At 42.2% G+C, this 20,581-nt stretch overlaps 2 protein-coding genes and 1 long non-coding RNA gene across 3 annotated transcripts; all 3 read right to left on the bottom strand.

Annotated features, from left to right (window-relative positions):
* Positions 1 to 62: 62 nt before the first annotated feature.
* Positions 63 to 2,753, bottom strand: sst1.1 (somatostatin 1, tandem duplicate 1). Its single transcript, XM_015006904.2, has 2 exons — positions 2,329 to 2,753; positions 63 to 439 (listed from the first exon to the last, which is right to left on the bottom strand). Exons 1-2 carry the CDS (start codon positions 2,473 to 2,475, stop codon positions 221 to 223), a joined length of 366 nt encoding a protein of 121 aa, XP_014862390.1. The 5' UTR covers positions 2,476 to 2,753; the 3' UTR covers positions 63 to 220.
* Positions 2,754 to 13,370: 10,617 nt separating this feature from the next.
* On the bottom strand, positions 13,371 to 15,092 carry LOC106929774 (uncharacterized). The gene is made up of 2 exons (XR_001420719.2): positions 14,631 to 15,092; positions 13,371 to 13,811 (listed from the first exon to the last, which is right to left on the bottom strand). It is a non-coding gene; the product is annotated as an uncharacterized LOC106929774 (long non-coding RNA).
* Positions 15,093 to 17,165: 2,073 nt separating this feature from the next.
* On the bottom strand, positions 17,166 to 19,563 carry LOC106929772 (uncharacterized). Its single transcript, XM_015006902.2, has 4 exons — positions 18,832 to 19,563; positions 18,574 to 18,758; positions 17,365 to 17,574; positions 17,166 to 17,286 (listed from the first exon to the last, which is right to left on the bottom strand). The coding sequence occupies exons 1-3, from the start codon at positions 19,010 to 19,012 to the stop codon at positions 17,377 to 17,379; spliced, it is 564 nt and encodes a 187-aa protein (XP_014862388.2). The 5' UTR covers positions 19,013 to 19,563; the 3' UTR covers positions 17,166 to 17,286; positions 17,365 to 17,376.
* Between the last annotated feature and the right edge of the window lie 1,018 nt (positions 19,564 to 20,581).

Here is a 20,581-nt window from a genome sequence, read left to right as displayed (position 1 = left end):
TGCCATGGAGACCCCAATGAAGGCCGACCCCGCCCCTCGTCTTCCTCAGCAGACACAGGAGGTTTTCTCAAACAGATTTTATTCAAACCAACAATTAAAAATAGCTTCATGGTGTTTACATTCAGAAAGAATCAGCTCAGAAAGGTCAGAACATTTCACCCAAACTGACCAGGGATCAGTTTCTGTACAGCGTCAGGCAGAGGAGGAGGAGGAGGAAGGCTCAGCAGGACGTGAAGGTCTTCCAGAAGAAGTTCTTGCAGCCCGCCTTCCTCTCCCGGGGGGCCAACAGCGGCCCGCTGCTGGCGGCACGCTCCAGGTCCACGCGGATGTCCTCTGGCTCGCCTTCAGGGAGGCCGAACCCGTCCTCCTCCAGAGCCTCGTTCTCCATCTGCAGGAGGTCGGAGAGGAGCAGCTCCGCCAGCGAGGAGCGAGACGCGTCCTGAGGGACAGAGGACACGGTCACCTGCAGGTTCCTCCAACTTACAGGAAGGAATCAGAAAACGTCCTGCCACCAGGGGGCGCCTGCTCGCACAGCCTCCACTGATTCACCAAAAACATGTTAAAGCTCTGACATTTGGACCCATTGGAACCAAAGGGAAACATTTCCGCTAATTTGCTAATAGCCAAGCTAATTTTTTCGGTTAGCACTTAGCACACTAAGCTTCCTACGTTTATTTCTCATCATAAATCCTAAAGCGTTTTTTACCTGGTAGTTCAGAAAACCTCTGTGGTTTTAGGACTACCAGGTTCAGAGTTTTGGTTACAAATTCTTCAAGTACTTAGACAATTGTTTTTGAACTTTTATTTTGAAGTTCCGTTTCCTGTCCTCATGGGTTTCAGTCCAATATGATTTGAATTGAAGTCAGCACTTTAGCGTTAGCTTCTGCTCAATGCAGTGTCAGTGTAGCGTTTAGCGTTAGCTGAACTAAGGTTATGATTAGCGCCGCGGTGTTAGCACAGCTAGCCTTCCAGCTAGCGATGTCCATCATGGGGATATTGTTATTATTAATTATTCATTGACATGACATCTTCAGTTTAAAAGCCAGAATTTAAACGACGAGAAGTTTACGCTTCAGATCCTGAAAGCTTCAATAACAGCTGGACCTGAACTGATGACACGGAGGTCAGAGTTCAACTTTTAACCTGATTTTCTTCTGGATCTTCACAGGAAAACAGATTCAGTTTTTGTTCTGAAGCTGCAGGTAATGAACAGAATCCTGTTTTCCTCCCAGTTCAGCTCCATTGAACTGGTTCATTCTGGGATAAAACCAGGTAAATAAAATTTGTTTTCCTCAGATGGAGATTTTTAAGACTGAGCCGTTCGCTGATGATTTATTCATTTCATTTTTAGTTCAGTTGGAGATTCTGAGACGAAACGTCGATCAGCCAGAAACCAGCAGCTTTATCTCATTTCATTCATGACAACTCAAATAAAAACACTCATTTAAAACGTTAATTTCAGTTTCTTTTATATTCTTAGTTCTAGTTTTGAACCCAAACCAGGAGTCTGAAACATTTACAGTCTGCCAGATAAATAAAGCTCATTTCAAAACGCAAATGTAAAAGGAAGTTTAAATGTTTGAAACGATGATATTTGTAAATTATTATATATTGAAAATACAATATTTCCAATTCACAATGAAACAAAAAATAGATCTGGAAAAAAATGATTTTAGTTTGATTCTGTTGAAAACATTAACTTCAAAGAGAAACAGCTTAAAAAAACGTTCTTACTGTATTTTAAAAAGTTTTGGATGAAAATAAAGAAACATCATAAAATCTGAATTTCTTCATATTTCACTGAAGCCGTGTTGAAATATTCTTCTCTTCCTCCTGGTTTCAAATAAACTGATGGGATAATTATTCTGCAGCAAATAAGGAGAAGAAATTAAAATCCATATTTTTATGGTAAAATACAGTCAAATATAATAATGAGAATATTATATTTAACATCAATAATCATGATTTTCAACAGCAAATGGGATTTCTTCACATCATTTTAGTCACAAATTAAATAAAAATGTTTCTAAATGTGATTTTAAGGTTCAGATCATATTTTTAAATTTACAAAATGTAAATGTAATAACGCAGATTATTAGTTAATGATTAAACTAATAAAACTAAAAACCGCGAGTTTTTGTCTTAATTTATTGACTTCAGAGAAATAAAGAAACTTTTCCGATGATTAAAATCATTTGTTGCGCAAAATTATTAATCGATTATTCAAACACCGACTTTACTTTTATGACCCGGGATAATTTCAGATTTCTCTGTAACTTTAAACAGAACTTTGGTCCAGTTTAAAGCGCGGTTCTGATCGGTTCCGACCTGTTTGGAGCTGAGCAGCGGGGTTCGGTGCAGCAGCAGGCGGAGTTTGGAGTCTCTCTGTGCGGCGGAGGAGCAGCTGATGGAGGCGCTGAGGGAGAGGAGGAGTAGGAGGAGGCAGCGCAGGCTGAGGGAGGACAACATCTTCATCCGCTGTCTGTCTGTCTGTCTGCGGCGCGGCGGATCTTCTGCCTCCGTCCCGGGAGAGACCGGCTCTTATAGCCCTGCTGGCGTCACCCGATGGACGGAGGGGGTGACTGATGATGATGATGATGGTGATGATGATGTTTCCATCTTTTTAGTGAAATGATCCGTTTTTAAGCTGCTCTTCTTCTGGTTTCCTGCTGATCACTCCGTGGGTTTGTCAACATGAGGCCCGCGGACCCGCAGCAGGACGCTCAGAGACATCCGGGGTTCAGAGTTCAGAGTTCAGGCGTTTTCCTGACTCAGTTTTCTATCAGCTTAGTTTGTGTTTGGGATGTCAGAATATTCTGTACCGCTTTATTGGAAGGGATGTGTTTGCTAGTAACTAGTTACATTTACGTCAGTAACTCTTTTTAAAAAATTACTTTTAGGGATATTTTTATTTTTACTTCAGTAAAATTTCTGGATTAGGTGTTTTGAAACATGCAGCTCTTGTAGCTGAGGATAAATTCGTTCAAACTCAAAAACAAACTGAAAACTTATTGAATGCAGCCAAATCCTTTTTCTACCTCATCTATTTATTACAAAAACTATAAAATCCAACAACCTTATTTGTATGGTTTTGGTTTCAGTTTTATTTTTTTGGCCAATTTAACAAAATGTTTGGACATCCCTCTTCCAGCTGCTCCCATGGCAACCGGAGGTTTGGTAACGTGATTTTTTTTTTACCACCTGTTGAACTCATAAGTCAACTTTCGTTTTCATCTCAGTTATTTTTAGTTACTATTTTATTAATATTTTTGCTAGAAATAAACTTCATATACTTTTAAAACAATCAAGTGGGAAACAAACCACCTGCTGCCACCAAGAACATTTTTCTGGAACATTTTTGGTTTTGAAGTTAGAAGGAAGCGACACAATGAATTCAGAATCTGAAGCGATCTCTAGAAGAATCTCAAACCTGAAAAGTCTTCTGAAATGTAGGAAATGAGAAGAAGAATCTGAGATCCAAACACTCAAGAGAATCTCAAACATCTGGAGAATCTGGAGTGTTGAGAGCATCGGCAGCCATCTTGAAAATATGGGAAGACTGTCATGCAGATTTTAAACAAACACTTGAAATGTTGCAAAAAAAAAAAAAGAAAAACATGAATTAGTCGTGTTTCCATCTGCTAGTTTAGAGAGACTCAACCAGGCGACGCGAAGTGTGATGTCATCAGATGGCTGTGATAAACAGGAAGTAGATGCTGCTAACTAGCATGGAGCAGACATCTCGGGCAAACTGAGACTTTGAGATTCCTCTGTTTGGTGCCTCTGGTAAGGCGCAGAGCCACCGATGGATGGGAACGTTCACTACATCGGAACTTATTCAGCATTTCCATTTCCTTTACCGCATCAAATCTTTTTCGGAAACACCAAAAACCACCTCAAACGAGCGTAAAACTTTTTCCAGAAGCTGAGGAAGTTATTTTGAATTTTGTTGTTCATTCGACCTTTTTAATGCGACTTCGATGGAAACACAACTAATGTCATCCGAAGAATCTAGAACCAGAACATCCAGATTGTTTCAGCTGAAGCATCAGGAGCAAAAACAATATTTAAGGTTCCAGATGTTTTTGGATCTTAAGTGTCTTAGAGCTTCTGGAAAGTCCAGAAACATCTGGGGCACCAGGGAGTTTAGAGAATCTGAATAGTGTGGCAGATCTGAGGGCAAGAGGCTCCTCATTAGGGAAACATTTCATGCAGTTTTTAGAGTCCTGATGGTTTTCAGTTCACTGAATAAATCAGAGCTGAGTCTAAACTCAGTTTTCTGTAACTGGGCCGTCTGAAGCCGTCGGTACCAAACCAGTCAAACAGAAATCATGTTGCAGCATTAATGAGGATTTTTGACTCTTCCTGCAGAGATGATCAAATTTTCACCCATTTTGAGGCTTAAACTGTTTGAGGACCCAGAGATAAACGTCATGCGTTCAGTGAAGCGTAGAATCTGCTCTTAGTCATTAGTTCCTCCTCTTCCTCCTGGTTCCCAGTTGGGTCCGTCACAGCGAGCCGCTGGCCACGCCGGCCTGTAATGGTCCAGTTGCCTGCAGGTTTGTCATTAACTCGCTGATGCACAAACACTCACAGCTGAATGCTTATTAAACGCTGCAGACACTTATTGTTTCTCCTGATTAAATCCTCCTCCACACAAATATATGAGCTGCTGTCTGGCTGCTTGTGTTTGTAGGACAGATGAAGGAAGAACCGGGAACATCGCTGAGCCTTTACTTCCTGTCTGTAAGAACAACTCCTTGTTTCATATAATTAGCTTCATGGTTTCTCTTAATATCCACTTCAAGTTCCAGGTGTTAATTTGTCTCATTATTCCTGAAAAAGCATCTAACAATGTTTTCTCTTCCTTCAGTCCAGTCGACAGTTCTACTCCATCATCTGCTCCACCTCCAGCTGCTGTGGCTCTGAGTCAGACCAACCTGTTCCCCTCCTGGCCTGTGGGGGCGCTGCACCAAGAAACACTGAAGGAAACAACACGAAAACCTCTGAAGACGCTGAGAGCAACTTCCTTCTTCACCAGATGGAAACAAGATGGAGGCGTCAGATTTTAGCAGTTGGAGGATTTCTCTTTAGGCTAAAGACCAGGAGCCATTTCTGCTGCTAGCGCTAGGCTAGCATGTTAGCTTTGGTTGGATTTACCCAGAACGCCCTCTGCTGTAGTCCACTTCCTGCTTTTGGAGCGGCCTCTGGTCCGCTTAGCATTCACATTTGCTTTCATGTTCACTTCAGCTTGCCCCAGACCGAGGTTTGTCGGCGGACCAGAGCTCGATTAGCGTTCACACCTCATCGTCCGAACCGGATTTTCTAGGTGAACACACTGGAGTTGGATTAAGCCAAACTGAACTGGGCTGGTGGGAATGAATGATGAACCCTTAATGTGTCCATAAGCAGAGACTATTCATCATTATCACACATTGTAAAACATGACACTGACTTGAGTTCAGATTATCAGGTCTTAAATTTAGGCGTCATCTGCATAACAACTGACCTTTTGGTTAAACAACATTAGAGAGTCCAAGATGGAGCCTGGGGGAACACCATGGTTTGAGATTCTTGATCCAGAATAAAAACTGAATACCTGTTACTCAAGAATAATTAAAACAGTTAAAGAATCTGGTTTATACCCACAAAGTCTCACTTTCACTTTTGGTGACCTTTTTGGTAAAGGTCACCAAAACCTGATCCCTGCTTACGGGCTCTGACTGCTTGGAAAATACCAAAATCGTTTCTAATTGTCGCAGGTCACACCATTCTGTTCTCAGACTCTTTTTGTCACAACCAGTTTTGACTGAAAAGTGATTTTGTGTTTGGTCAGAATTTTATTGGTTTGTTTTTTCATGTGGAAATTAACCTGTGTGACCTCTGACCTCTACAGAGACCGGCATGTTGGCTGTTGGATGAACAGGGTCATTAAAATGGGAGGTGACATCAGAACACAGATGAAGTGCATATCTGTCGGACCAGAACCTTGAACTCCTTCTCCTCGGTTCTGGTCCGACGCAGCGTCCGGCCGTCCCATGATGCTCTTCTTGTTCCTCATGACCTCCTAACAGCTGTTCCTCTTTCATGAGCGCCGTGTTTATGAACCCAAAGCTAGAACAACGTGGCGCGTTTCTGCAGCAGGGCTCGGCCCGGTGAGTCGGCCCAGTGAGTCTTCTGGACCTTGTAGGCTTCTGCCTGAAGTTGTTGGCTTTCTTTGAAAATCTCGGCGTTTCTTTTTTTTGCCAGCCTGCCCTGAACTCATCCTGCAGTGCAGGCTGTAATCTTCTTTAATGTGGTAAATCTGTGGGAGCTTCAGTAATGGATCTGTTCCTGCTGCTACAGCAAACACTAATCAAACCTCAGCGCTGCGAGAACAAACATCTCTGCTGTTTGTTTTACTGTGAGCTGATTTATCAGCTTCTATCTGGAAACAACAAACTGAAAAGTCCATCACAGCATACATCAGTGGTCCCCAAACTACGGCCCGCGGGCCGCATCCGGCCCGCCTCCACATTTGGTCCGGCCCCCTGAACAATACCAGAGAGCATTTAGATTTTTTTTATATACCGTATTTTCCAGACTATAAGCCACTTATATGTGGATTTTTCTTCAACCACCAGGGGGCTCTTTAGCAGGAAGTGAATCATTGGAAGTCAAAATTGGAAATAAAAGAAGAAAGCGCCCATTAAAACGGAATTAGGTTTTAACAGGGAATTGAAATTTGAGAATGTTGTTGACCAGTTAAATAGCATTGAGGGGAAAAAGAAGATTTTTCGTTTTTTTTTAAATAATACTGGGATCATTGTGAGAATCTGAGGCATAGATATTAGGATCCAGTAGATGGCAGTAGTGCAACAATAATGGATGCAAGCTGCTGTTGAAATCTAAAGAAGAAGAAGAGAAGAAGAAGAAGAAGAAGAAGAAGAAGAAGAAGAAGAAGAAGAAGAAGGCGCCCATTTTTATTTAGCTCATGCTAGTAGCAACATGAAGGATCAGCACTTTTACTGTTACAGTTACCGTTTGGAAACTACCGTAATCAGTTCTGTTAAATCTAAACTTGGCATCTTTTCTTTTTCAACCGTAATAAATGTGATATTCAATTGACCTGTTATGACTCAGATGTTGGCTGTCCTCTGCTGCTGCTGCATCGCTGTGGAAAACCTGGAGCAGCAGAGATATCTGAGGCTTATATGTGTATGTTTACTGGTTTTTTAAAAACACTTTGGGGTTGTGGCTTATAGTCTGGTGTGGCTTATAGTCCAGAAAATACACTACTTATTTTATAAATAGTGTTATTTCCTGGATTTTTACTGTGAAGAACCCAGAGAGGGTTATTTGATTGTGCTTTCTGGAAAACAATATATTTTTACATTTAGGCTCCTGCAATCGTCACTTTTTCTGTTACAAACTGAATCGGCCCCCAGCAGAGAAGGAAAAAGTTATGTGGCCCTCACAGGAAAAGTTTGGGGACCCCTGGCGTACATCCATCCTGCTGACCTGATTCCAATTTTATACGTCGCAAAAACATGTTGAAACTTGTAATTACACAACAAACAACACAGTTTGTGATTCTTAGTAACAGATATTTGACTCATGGTTTCAGTTTTATAGTTGCTGAGTATTGCTAACTGTTGCTAAATTTTATTTTTATAAAATGCTTGTTAAAAAAAGAGAACATGAAGAAAAGAAATGGAACTGCTGCAAAACAAATGTCAAAATAAGAGCACTAATATGAATGCCAAACTACTTGAAGAATATTTAATAGTTGATAACTAAAACTTCAACACCGATGTCAAACTTTATTCAGCTGAAAACATTAAAGTAAATTAAAAATAAACTTGTGTAGAGGCTAATTGCGCCAAGTATTTTTAAATTTAGCAAAATCACTAAAGTGAAAATTAGTAATAGTAATATAAAGCGCTATTTAACATAGCGCTTTATAATTTATCCTATGAAATCTATTGAGCGGAAGCTAGGTGCGGTAAATGTTGTCAAAGTTAGCAAATTAATAATATTAGTAATATTAGCAGAGCTTATTTTTAGCTTAGTGTTTTATAATTTATCCAGTGAAATGTATTGAGTGGAAGCTAACTGAGGTAAATGTTTTCAAAGTTAGCTAAAATGTTAAGCTAAAACTTAGTTCCCCTATTATCAGCAGAGCTCGTTTTTAGCTCAGATATTTATAATTAATACAGAAAAAAATATTTAGGGTAAGCTAAGTGTGTTAAACATTGTCAAAGTTTGCAAAAACACAAGGGTACCAAATTAAAAATTAGCTCCACTAGTGGCGCATTAGCGGATTAGCAGAATCGAGCCGAAACACAACAGCCTTTCCTTCTCGCCAACATCAGTGAATTCTGTGAACTTTCATGTTTTGTGTGGACTCCATTTTCTTTCACATGCCCCCCAACGTCCCTTAGAGCTGCAGGAACGTTAAACTCCAACAGGAGAACACACCGTCCTCACCTGGTAACCATGGCGACATGTCTGGTTTCCCAGCAACGTCCTGAATCTGCCTGCAGCCGTGTCGGGAAGATAACCGCAGCGGACACGTCGAGCTTCACGCCCGTCCCGCCCTGTTACTGCGGGAAATGGCAGCCTCCAGTTCTGGCAGCTGATTGGTTCAGGCTGCCAGTGAGTCAGACCGCAGGAGAGGATCGTTACTCGTCTGCTCCGACCTGCTGTAGATCTTCAACAATAAGGTTCCATTTTTTATCTTCTCTTAAAATAAACACAAATGCAAACGCTCACATGTAAAACTAGCAGATTTAACATAGCTACTTAACACTGTGTTGTGTATAAACACCAAATATTAACATGCATTAATACTACAGAAGCTAAGCTAACGTCTATAGAGCTTTGGAGCGTGACGTCACTGCTCTAGTCAGAGGGTATCAGCGCCATCTTTGTTGCCATCGACAAAAACGACTGTCTCAGATATTTTAGCTATGGCATGAACTTGCTGTGTTATTGGGTGTAATGTCCGATCACATGACAGAAAAGGTAAAAAGATGTTTCACTGTTTTCCTGCTTGGAAACAACGTGAGGAGGCTAAGCCAGTGGTTCTTAACCTTTTTGGAGGTACCGAACCCACCAGTTTCATATGCGCATTCACTGAACCCTTCTGTAGTGATAAATAAAATATGATTTTTTTTCCAAATTCTAGTTGGGTCACCCCATGATCACTAAGTCTTCTTAAAAGGTAGAGTCTCTGAGAACAGTTCTTCAAAATATAGTCAGTGTTTTCAGCAAAGTTGAGCTGACTGTCCAGGAACGAGCCAAGGTATTTAAAATCTGCCACAGTTTTAACAGGTTGGCCATCGAGAGAAACTGGAACCACTTTAAGGTCTCGTTTAGATCATTTAATTAGCTCTACATTCTTAAGAGAATGAAAAATTAATAATAAATAATAAAGACTTTGCGGTATTCTGATTTAGTAATGTAATTATATTAGTTGTGTTACCACCCCCACGCCACTAGAGGCAGTAGCAACCCCGAAAAGATGCGACTAAGGAGCAGATTAAGTACACCGAAAGCTACAGAATTTGGTAAAAACGGTGAGTTTTGCTGAAGTAATTAAAGACACAAATTCAAATCCATGCTGAGAGTGGAGCTCCTTCAATCAGGGCTCCTCCGCAGCTCTGATTGGCTCAGCAATGTAACGTGATCCTCTGCAGCTAGTGATGGCAAAGCGGGGCGTCATCACGACTTTACACAGTGTGTCTTTACCTCCGCGGCAGAGGCTCCGCCGAATCCCTGAGACTGACTCATCGAACCCCTGGGGTTCGATGGAACCCAGGTTAAGAACTACTGGGCTAAGCTATCGAAGCTAAAGAAAAGAAGATGAATGTCCTGGTGTCAGCGGTGAGACGTCCTGATACACTGCAGAACGTATACAGGTCGCGTTTACCTGCAGGGTGAACGGCTCCGGGAAAAGAATCGGAATTGGGTCACTTCAGGCTGCAGTGTGAACGCAGCCCAAATGAGCTTTTACTGAATTTATGAAAGCATTTTGAAAGATACTGTTTTTGTAACTGATGATCAATTTATTAATTTGAGCCCAAAACAAATCATTTTCTTCCTTTTAATGTGGCAAAATCCTTTTTCTGCTGTTTAAGATAATATAAGGTAAAATATTCCTTTATTAATCCTGCAGTGGGGAAATTTTCATTGTTACAGCAGTACAGAGGACAGAGCAGAACCAATATAAAAATCTATACAAAAAAATACAAGTGAATATAGAAATACTGAAACAGTATTGTATGAAATATAAATAAATAAATTCCAGGTTTATTGCTTGTAGTGGAGAGCAGTGAACTACTGAGAGCAGCAGGTGTTGGACAGTCTGACGGCGGCCGGAAGGAAAGACCTGCAGTACCTTTCCTTCACCCACTTAGGGAGCCGCAGCCGGACACTGAAGGAGCTGCTCAGTGCTGTCAGAGAGGGAGGCATGGGGGGCGGGTACTGCAGCTTAGTCCTCCTGTCTGCCACCACCTCCACTGGGTCAACAGGACACCCCAGGACAGAGCTGGATTTCCTGAGGATCTCGTTCAGTCTCTTCCTGTCAGCAGTGGAGATGCTGCTGCCCCAACAGTCCACTCCGTAGAAGATGGCTGATGCCACCACAGCATCAAAAAGGTCCTGAGAAGAGCCCCCCGCACGCCGAAGGACCTGAGTGTCCCCAGGAGATGCAGTCTGCTCAGTGCTTTCTTGTAGAGGGCAGCTGTGTGGTCAGTCCAGTCCAGCTTGTTGTTAAGGTGAACACCCAGGTACCTGTAGGACCTCATGATCTCAATGTCCGTTCCCTGAATGTTCATTGGCTCAGAGGAGAGTGTTTGGACCTGGGGAAGTCCACCACCAGTTCTTTTGTTTTTGCTGTGTTCATCTCTGCAGACAGTTCCTCTGGCACCGTTCCACAGAGCTCTGAGTCGGTTCTGTTCTCCCCAGCATCTCCATCCTTGATGAGGCTGACGACAGCAGAGAGCTTCTGCAGGTGACAGCTGGCAGAGCTGTACTGGAAGTCAGCAGTGTGGAGGGTGAAGAGGAAGGGGGCAAGGACGGCTCCTTGTGGGGCCCCGAGCTGCAGACGGACAGCCGGGGTCCTCAGACACTGTGGTCGTTTAGTGAGATAATCCAGCATCCAGGTGATGAGGTGGTGGTCCAGACCCGTGTTCTCCAGCTTGTCCTTCAGTATCATGGGCTGGATGGTGTTGACAGCACTTGGGAAATCAAAAAACATGATTCTCACTGTGCTCCCAGTATATCCAGGTGAGAAAGAGAGCCATGTAGACGGTGGATGATGGCATCCTCCACTCCAGTGCCAGGTTGGTGGGCAAACTGAAGTGGGTTTGATGAATAACATCCATTTCTTGCACAAAAACATTAAAATTAGACTTTATTTGTTTAATTTTAGCTTCATTTTCATTTTCTAAATAATCTTGAATCTGACCTTCGTGCTCATAGAGCTGATATTGAGCTGCACCATTTGTCACATTGGGATGCGATAAATACTTTTTTACTATTTTAAAATATAATTTAAACCGTTAGTGAGAGACTTCCTGAGGTTCAGTGAATGCATCATCTTTGGTAAACAGATCTGACATATCCTGGATGTTCATGTCCTCTGATGAAATGAGTCAGAAAATAAAAGCATCAGGTGAAATGATTCTGATTGAGCTCCTAAAGCTGAAGCTTCATCTGAAATTTAAACTCAGGGATGCAGAAGAAATCCGGTTTATTTCCGGCTGCCACTCCGTCTCTGCCCATAATAAACACGTTAATATGTATGAAACGCTCCCTTAATGGGTTCAAAGGTCAAGTCCGAGTGTTGTCGACGGGAGGCTGCGCGTCCAGCCGAGGTCCACAGAGGACCGGCCAATCAGACGCCTCGCCGCGGCCGGCCAATCAGACGCCCGGCTGGAGGCGCCGTGCCCGTCAGTCCGGACTAATCGATGAGCGGAGACTCAGCGGGAGAGTGTCGGTCAAACGCAGACACGCTCACCCGAACCGAGTCACCTCGCCCTCCATGATTAGCCCGTTAGCTCAACGCCATGTGAGCCCCGCTGACGCCCAGCGGGATTCTGGGTAAGGCTGCTTATACAAGACGACGGGGAAAACATGTCGTCACGACGGGATGGAAACAAGGAAGAAGAGACAGAAAATAAAAATAAGAGAACAGAGAAAACAGCAGGAGGCTGCAGAGGAGAAGAACTGACAGAAATCTGGGAAAAGTTATTTTTAGTCACTTCATCAAACAAAATGATGAGGTGACTGGTTCAGAATGGAAAGTTAATTTCTTAAATATTCATATCAATAAAAGAGTCAGAGTGAAAAATCCTGAACAAGATAAACTGATTCATCATGTTTTCATTACTTTTCACTCTGAATGTTTGTTCCAGTTCAGGAACGTCAGAACTTTATGACATTAAAGACCTGATGGTCCAATTGAAACAGTTCTACTGGAACCAGAACTCCACCAGCTGCTGTGGTTCTGAGTCAAACCAACCTGTTCCCCTCCTGGCCTGTGGGGGCGCTGCACCAAGAACCACTGAAGGAAACGATACAAAAACCTCTGAAGACACTGAGAGCAACTTCCTTCTTCACCAGATGGAAACAAGATGGAGGCGTCAGATTTTAGTGTTGGAGGATTTCTCTTTAGGCTAAAGACCAGGAGCCATTTCTGTTGCTAGTGCTAGGCTAACACATTAGCTTTGGTTGGATTTACCCAGAATGCCCTGTGCTGTAGTCCACTTCCTGCTTTTGGAGCGGTCTCCGGTCTGCTTGGCGTTCACATTCAAACCGAACCAGAGTTCACTTTGACCAAACCCAGACCGAGGTTTGGAGGACCAGAGGTCAGAGGTCAGTTAGCGTTCACACCTCAATCCGTTTGTTTTGTCGGGTTAAATCGGCTGAACAGAGCTGAAGAACGGACGGATGTTCTTGTTTCCACAGTTTGCTGAAGCAGGTTGACATCGTCTTGTGTCTCGCGGCTCTTTGACATTTTTCTCTCCTGCGATTCTCATGGAGGCGCCGATGAACGACGAGCCGCGGTTCACATGTTCAGAAATGGAAATGGAGGTTGATGGTTTGGCTTTAGAGCAACAGGAAAAATAAATTAAATTTCTTTGTTTTGGTGAAGTTTTTTATTATTTGTCGTTATTTTCTATCCCTTTGGCAGCACGGTGGATTTGCTGATTCGGTGAGTTTGATTTGTTCTGTTGGTTTCTAAAGACACGAACGTCTTGAGGTCACCGTAACAAAGCCGTGCAGCACCTGTCAGCTCGTCACCGTGGAAACAAAGGGAGGCTGTAACTGAGGAACCACCTGAGAGCCTGAGATAACACACACACACACACACACACACACACTCAGCTGATAACATTTTAATCAGGATTCAATTATTTCCAATTTCTTCCACTTTGCCGTCAAGTTGCTTCCTGTTTATTCATCAGAACTCGTTTCGTCCCATTGGGTTTCTGTCGGATCGCTCGGGAAAATGGTGGTTATGAAGCTCCTTCTGATGGGAAGCAGGAACATTCCGGACACCAACTGGAACGTTCCCAGCAGAAACTGGTTCCCAGATCCAGAATCAGGTTTAGACAGGAGTGAAACGCTCCAGAACCAAACTGATCCGTCGGTTCAGAACGTGTTGGTCTTTACCATGTTGGCTGGTTCTGGTTGTTCCTGTTCTTGTTGCTCCATATTTCCATATTCTTGCTCAGGTGTGTTCAGTCGGGTCAGAGGTCAGATTCTCCTGGGATCTGGACGTTTCCCTCTGACTGAGCAGCAAAGCGCCGTTTGAAAAGTCACTGTGAAAAATTAACAGGAATAATTTGAGTTATTTAGACAAATTCAAGATTCATTTTCCAAATATTCTCAGCATTTTATTCATTAATTTAGAAACGTCACAGTTTCAAGCTAAATATTCACATAGTAAGCCATAACGTAGCTAAATAACTAAATATTTAATTAGCAAGCTAAGTATTTAGCTTAGTAAGTAGCTTGCTGACTAGATATTTAGCTAGCAGCTAAATATTTACTTTGGGGCTAATTAGTTTGCTTACAAACTAAATATTTAGTTAGCAAGCTAATTATTTAGCTCTAAGCTAAGTAATTAGCATTCAAGCTAAATATTTAGCTACAAACTAAATGCGTAGTTTGTAGCTGAAAAGTGAAATTACATGCTGCATATTTAGCTTGTTAGCTTGATAAAAAAAGTTACCTTTCAAACTGAATATTTAGCTGTCAGATAAATAATTAGTTTACAAACTGAATATTTCTTACACATGGCCAAATATTTAGTTAGCTTCGGAAAGTAGCTCTAAATATTGAGCTCCTTTCCGATAACGGTCTGTGTAGCAGCATGTCTGAACTTCAGTTGCTGCTCGGGTCTTCGTTGTTTCTTTTCTTCTTTTGCAACTTTTCATCTGCAGGATTCTGATTAAACAACAGATCATTTCTGTGAAAGATGCTGTTCACGTTCTTGGAAAGTTTTTGTCTTTTAATAACAGAAAATGAATGTCATGGTGAAAATTAGTTCCTGAGGATTTCAGAGATTTTGTCACTGAAACATTTTGCTCTCAGCATCAGGATGTGACGGGAACGGTTCGTTCTGTTGGATTTATTACCTGCATGTTTGACGTCTGAATGCGATCGGACCTTTTTAAACGAGATGAAAAGCTTTGGACAGAAAAACACCTGCAGTCTGATTTCATGTCAGCTTTTAGAAAACAGTGACAGACTCACAACGAGCGAAGGACGGCGCAGTGGGTTGGATGCCTGTCAGGAGATGAAATCATGTGGAGGAGGAAAAACGTTGCTTTAGAAAAACAGAAACTCGGTTTTTCATTCCAGACGTAAAAAGGCAGCGACAAGCTGTGACTCAAACATTTCTGTTGTGGAAAATAATCCCCAAGTTTCTCCCGATTAATCTCATCTCTCAGTCGACGTTTTGAATTGAAATTGTTGCTCAGGTGTTTTTATGACCCCTGACCTCCATTTTATCTGTAAAGCTCTCAAAAGGTAAAACGACCAACCAACCAATGAAAAGAGAGCCAGGTGAGGAGCGAACCAGGTGGCGGAACAGAAAGTTCAGAACTGAACCAGTAACCCGGTTTCAGGGAAAAAACCCTTGGACTGGTCCACCGCCTGGGGATTGGCTGCTCAGTGACCAATCAGAGACAGAAAATAAACAAACACAAACAGTTAGCAAGGAAGCAGAAATCTGTTCATCAACAGGGACACAATTCTGCTGATAAGCTGATAGTGGAGCTAATTTTTTTGTTTAGTGCTTTTGAAAACATTTAGCGCGCTTAGCTTCCTCTAAATGAATTCTTTGGCATGAATTCTGAAACACTAAGCTAAACATTAGCTCTGCTAATATTAGCTTAGCACCTTTCCAAACTGTGAAAATGTTTAACATATTTGCCATCACCTAAATACATTTCTCCTGATAAATTCTGAAGCGCTAAAAATTAGCTGAGCTAGTAATAGCAGAGCTAATTTTTAACACTTCTGCTAACTTTGCAAACCTTTGGTGCACTTAGCTTCCATTAAGTACATTTTGGTGGATAAACGCTAACTGCTTATTAATTTGGATGTTTTGTAAACTTTCAGTTGAATAAAGTTTGTGTTTTGATTATTGGCTGTTAAAAACTCTTCATGTAGTCACACATTTATTTACGCTCTTATTTTGAAGTAGGTGAAGTTCCATTTCCTCCTCACATTCAAACTTTCAGGAACAAATAAAACTGACAGTAGAGAACAAGATGTGAACATAAAAACATCATCGTTATAGAACATGTACATTATAACGTCAACATTAAATGCTTACAGATTTTATGGTCTTTATTTTATACAGTCATAAATAACTGAAGATGAGAAAATCGAGAAATTACTATTTTATTTATGAAGCACTTTAAAACATCAACAGTTGTGACAACCTGCTTTACAAACATTTAAAATATGAAAAGGACAAAAGACATTAAAACCAATAAAATTAGCTTTTTGTTGCAGATGTTTGAAGGTGTGAATATGACAGTTAACATGTTAATGTTGAAGCTTTAGCATTAGCTTGAGCTAGATACCTTGTTGGTGTAGCGCTTTAATTTTAGTGGAGCTAATGTTTGTGATTAGCGCTTCAGGGCTACTACTTTTGTAGCTCCGTAAGCCAGTGGAGGAGCTGTTAGCTAGTTAAGCTGAACATGTTCAAACCCCTGGAGGGGGTTTCTGCGCAAAGCTGCATGTTCTCTGTGTGTGGATGGGTTCATGGGTTCTCTGGTTACTCCAGTGGAGCCTGTTGGATTAGTCAGCGATCTGTCCGGGGTCGCCATCACTTTGGCAAACAAAGCAGCTGATGACGCTCAGATGCTTCCGTAATGACAGCCGCCTGAATCCACAACCCCCCCTGCTAGCACCACCCCCAAACTGCTACCAACCCCCAGTGCTAACATCCCTCCTTGTTAGCTAAACCCACTTAGCGCCCTGAGTGTTTGCAGATCTCCAGTCGTTTGAACTCAGTGTTTGCTCTCTCTCTCTGTTCTCCATTAAAGGTTAATGAAACTCGACCCTCTTACTGTTCAAACAGGAAAACCTGCTGGTGTTTCCACACAAACACTCCCAGTGCTCCCAGTGCTGCAGCAGCATTTCTGGCTTAAAGGGCCAGTATCATGTAAAATCTACTTTAAGCTTTACATCATGTTATAATGTTATTGTTGTTGAGAAATCCTTTAATCTCCATGGCAACCATTCAGCTGGGTGGACGTAGCCCCGCCTTGAAGGTGCAGCTCCTCCCCCACTCAGCTCCTCCAGACTAGCCAGCAGCAATTAGCAACCAGCTGAATTCATTATAGCAGCTGCTGCTCAGAGCAACGCAGGTAAAAACGTTAAAGGGTTAATAGAGGAGCCATGTTGGGACGACTTCCTGGAGGCGGAGCTTCAGGAAGAGTAGGAGTTTTTAAAGAGACAGAGGTCAAATGTCAAAGACGTAAATTACAAAATTTTATTTCTTTAAGTCATATTTGATATATAAAGCATTTCAATAGTAACTGCAATCAGCAGAGTTCCCTGATAATTCCATAAAATGATTCTGTGGCCAGAAAACGTGATGCCCCTTTGACCCCTGACCTGGTTTTGGTTCAGATTAAAGGAGGCGGAGCCACCAAACTGATTGACTTCGTTCTTTATTGGACAATTACAATAATTACTCAGGCAAGACTGCTGATTGGTCGGTTCAGCCGCCCCTGGAGGTGATTGGTCGTTTGGTCCCAGGGGGTGTGGCCTCAGCTGGGAACACAGGAACAGGAACCGGTTAGAAACAAGGCTCACAGGACGTTAGCGTGGCTTCAACAGGAAGTCAGTTACCTGCTTCCTGCTTCAACAGGAAGTCAGGCCCTTCCAGTAGAAGTTCTTGCAGCCGGCTTTGCGTTCGCGGGCGGTGGTTTCCACGGACCGCTCCAGGTTCAGTCTGGAGTCGGTTCCTCTGGAAGCCGCCTCCGGATCGTCCTGCTGGGCCTCGACCGCCGACCTCGACATCTGGGCCAGCAGGTCCTCCACGGCCCGCTTGGACCAGTCCTGCAGAACCGGACAGAACCAGAACCACGTGGTCAGCTGCAGCCCGACTGGCCAGATCAAACCCAACCGGAATAATTTGAGGAACAGTTGACGTTTGGTTCTGACCAACTGATTGGACCAGAACTTTACGTTCAAACTGAGAAAATATTTTTATCCAAGTTTCAAACACGGAAAGAAAAACAACTGTTACAAACGGGAACAATTAAAGCATCAAAACGCAGTGAAACCTTTCAGACACCAGGGCATTAATCAGGGACGGTTTGAAAACATTAAAGTTTAAAAAAACATTTTTAAATTAACTGTTTTTAAATAATGTTCTGTCTTTTTTATTATAAATGTTGAGACTTAGTTACACATTTAAGTCTGTCATAAATCAGATGTTTTGAATCTCAGTTGAAACTTTTTAATCTCTTCCATCAAAATGCTGCAGATGATGGAAGATTCAGAAGAAGATTTATTTTCAGCCTCAGAATAAATATGAAATATTTGTAATTCATTTTGATCAATAAGCATCATACAGCTTATGAAAATAAATCTACGTTTACAGTCAGTCAGTATTTTACCTACCAAATTTGTTTTGAACACAGAACAGCAGTAATTTAACTTGTTTGATTGAATCTGGGGTTCCTCAGGGTTCGGTTCTTGGGCCTCTAAAGGTTCTGGTCCATTAAGGCAAATTTAAATCTGGATTTGAACATTTAGAGATGAAGGTTTCTAACAGTTCAAACACAAGCAGCCAATCAGAAGCTCCACTGGTTTCTTTAATCCGATTGGTGGGAAAGAAGCGGCTGAAACCAGTAAGCAACTGGAACTGGAACCAGTAACAGGAACTGGAACCAGTAACAGGAACTGGAACCAGTAACAGGAACTGGAACCAGTAACTGGAACTGGAACCAGTAACAGGAACTGGAACCAGTAACAGGAAAATGTCCCCAGTTTTATAAAAACTGAGCTGATTCTCATCCTGAGGTCAAAGGTGAAGCCAGAGGAGAGTTTTACCTGTGAGAGCAGTCCGGTGCTGCGGGCTCGCTGCAGCAGCCGGTGGTGACGCAGCTCCAGGTCCAGGTCCAGGTTCTGGTTCTGGTAGGGGTCCTGGTCTCTGTCGGCCTGAGACGAAACGCCCAGACTGAGCGCGGCCAGCGCAGCGAGGACCAAGATGGTGGGACAGCGAGCGTGATGCATACCTGCAGGAACAGGAGAAGAAGAAGGAGGTGAGAGGAAGAGCTGAGGAAGAGGAGGAGGAGGAGAAGGTCCTACTGGGTTCTGGTCGGGTTTCTCCTGCTGGTCCTGGTGCTGGCTCTGGTTCTGAGCTGCTGGTTCTGCTGCTGCTGCTCTTATGAGGCCTCCCCCCCACCTGAGGGTCACGTGACTCGGTGCGGCTGATTGGCAGCTGCAGGGCGATGAAGGAACGCCGAGTTAAAGTTAAACAGAAGTCCATTAGTCCTCATCCTCTTTAAATGGAGACAATAAAAGCAGGAAGCCATCAGCCGCCGCAGCGCACATCTCCACAAAGACAACGGCAGAATGTGGGGATTAACGGAGCGTTCAGAGGATTAGCAGACTTCATTAGCCCTCACAGATATCTCCATTAAACACGGCGCAGAGCCGCCCACTCCACTCCACACAAACACTTCAGAGGCTTCCAGGCGACTTCACGCCGCTGCAAAACCTTCTGCTGGAAGTGACATCAGGGAATCCCACACTTCCTGCTGCTGCGCCGCCGGATCGGGACTCACCAAGAGACAAACCAAGAGATTTAAATGAGCTAACGCTTCAAAACACAACCGACTTTACATGGAATCAAAGGTTAAATGAAAGAGATTCAGAGTCTGAAGACTGAAAGTCTGATTCCTCTGCAGATTCAGATCTTCAGGATCAAACTGGAACTGGGATCCTGGAATGGGAAGCTGAGGTCACCAGTTAGAAATAATTTAGTTGATTCAGTCAGGAAGCAAATCATTTTTCAGTTTCATATTTACACCATGTCATTCATTCATTCATTCATTCATTCATTCATTCATTGAAATGAAATGAAATTTATTCGAACATGATACAAATATAAAAATAAAATAGTGCACAGTAACAAGAAGTGCATAAAAAAGAAGAGAAAATACAGGTTTTTTGTTTCAGTTAATATATCATGCTCAAAATGGGGTAGGAAGAAGTGAGAACTTATAAACTCCTACCCCTAAACACTTGAAACTTTATTCATTCATTCATTCATTCATTCATCTATAAATGTTAAAATGTTTGTTTTAAATTATAATCAGCTTAACATTTAGTCTGAAGCTTAATGCTTATCAAGCAAAATATTGTTAAACTAAATATGTCCTTCCAAAATAAACATTTATAAATATTTAGTTTGCAACATAAAATGTACCAAGCCGAGAGCTAATTAAATATTTAGTTTATCTCAGAACTAAATATTTAGTTTGGAGCTAAACTTAATGCAAAGTTAAATATTTAGGCTACTTCTTAATATTTTGTTTTAAAACTAAATATATTTGAAACTTTATAAATGAATAAGAACATTAAATATATGACTATAAAAATGAAGCTCCAGTTTTCCCTGCTGTCCTTTAAGAACCTCACCTTTAAGATGTCTGCAGGAGAAACGTCCTTCACCAAATGATGTCAATCAAATACCAAATTATTAAACTGTTGCCAAGAAACTTAAATTAGAATAAACTTGTCAGAGGAAATCCATCAGATTTTTCTGATTATTTTTGCAGCAGAAACCAGCTGATTGTTGAGTTAAATCCTTCAGTCGTCATGCAGCAGGTTTTCTGTGTTCTGCTAACAGTTAGCATCGCCCTGCCCTCTGTGAATATAAAGGCAGTGGCACCATCATGCTGTGGGGATGAGTTTGTCCAGCAGGATCAGGGAAGCTGGTCAGAGTTGACAAGAAAACAACGGATGGTTTAGATCAAAGCAGACTCATGGGTTAGAGTGGCCTAGTCAAAGTCCGGGTCTTAATCCAGCCGAACTCTGTGGTAAAACCTGAAAA

This window comes from Poecilia mexicana, unplaced genomic scaffold (genome assembly GCF_051168715.1).
Source record: "Poecilia mexicana isolate PSO_F unplaced genomic scaffold, ASM5116871v1 scaffold_13, whole genome shotgun sequence".
NCBI lineage: Eukaryota > Metazoa > Chordata > Actinopteri > Cyprinodontiformes > Poeciliidae > Poecilia > Poecilia mexicana.
This window is presented reverse-complemented; position numbering and strand designations above follow the sequence as displayed.

Excerpts from the sequence above, each read along its gene's own strand:
- sst1.1 (XM_015006904.2), bottom strand. The coding sequence starts at position 2,475 with ATGAAGATGTTGTCCTCCCTCAGCCTGCGCTGCCTCCTCCTACTCCTC. Across the intron at positions 440-2,328 it reads CGCTGCTCAGCTCCAAACAG|GACGCGTCTCGCTCCTCGCT; the intron begins GTCGGAACCGAT and ends TCTGTCCCTCAG.
- LOC106929772 (XM_015006902.2), bottom strand. The coding sequence starts at position 19,012 with ATGGACTTCTGTTTAACTTTAACTCGGCGTTCCTTCATCGCCCTGCAG. Across the intron at positions 18,759-18,831 it reads AGAAACCCGACCAGAACCCA|GTATGCATCACGCTCGCTGT; the intron begins GTAGGACCTTCT and ends CTGTTCCTGCAG. Across the intron at positions 17,575-18,573 it reads GCACCGGACTGCTCTCACAG|GACTGGTCCAAGCGGGCCGT; the intron begins GTAAAACTCTCC and ends CCGGTTCTGCAG.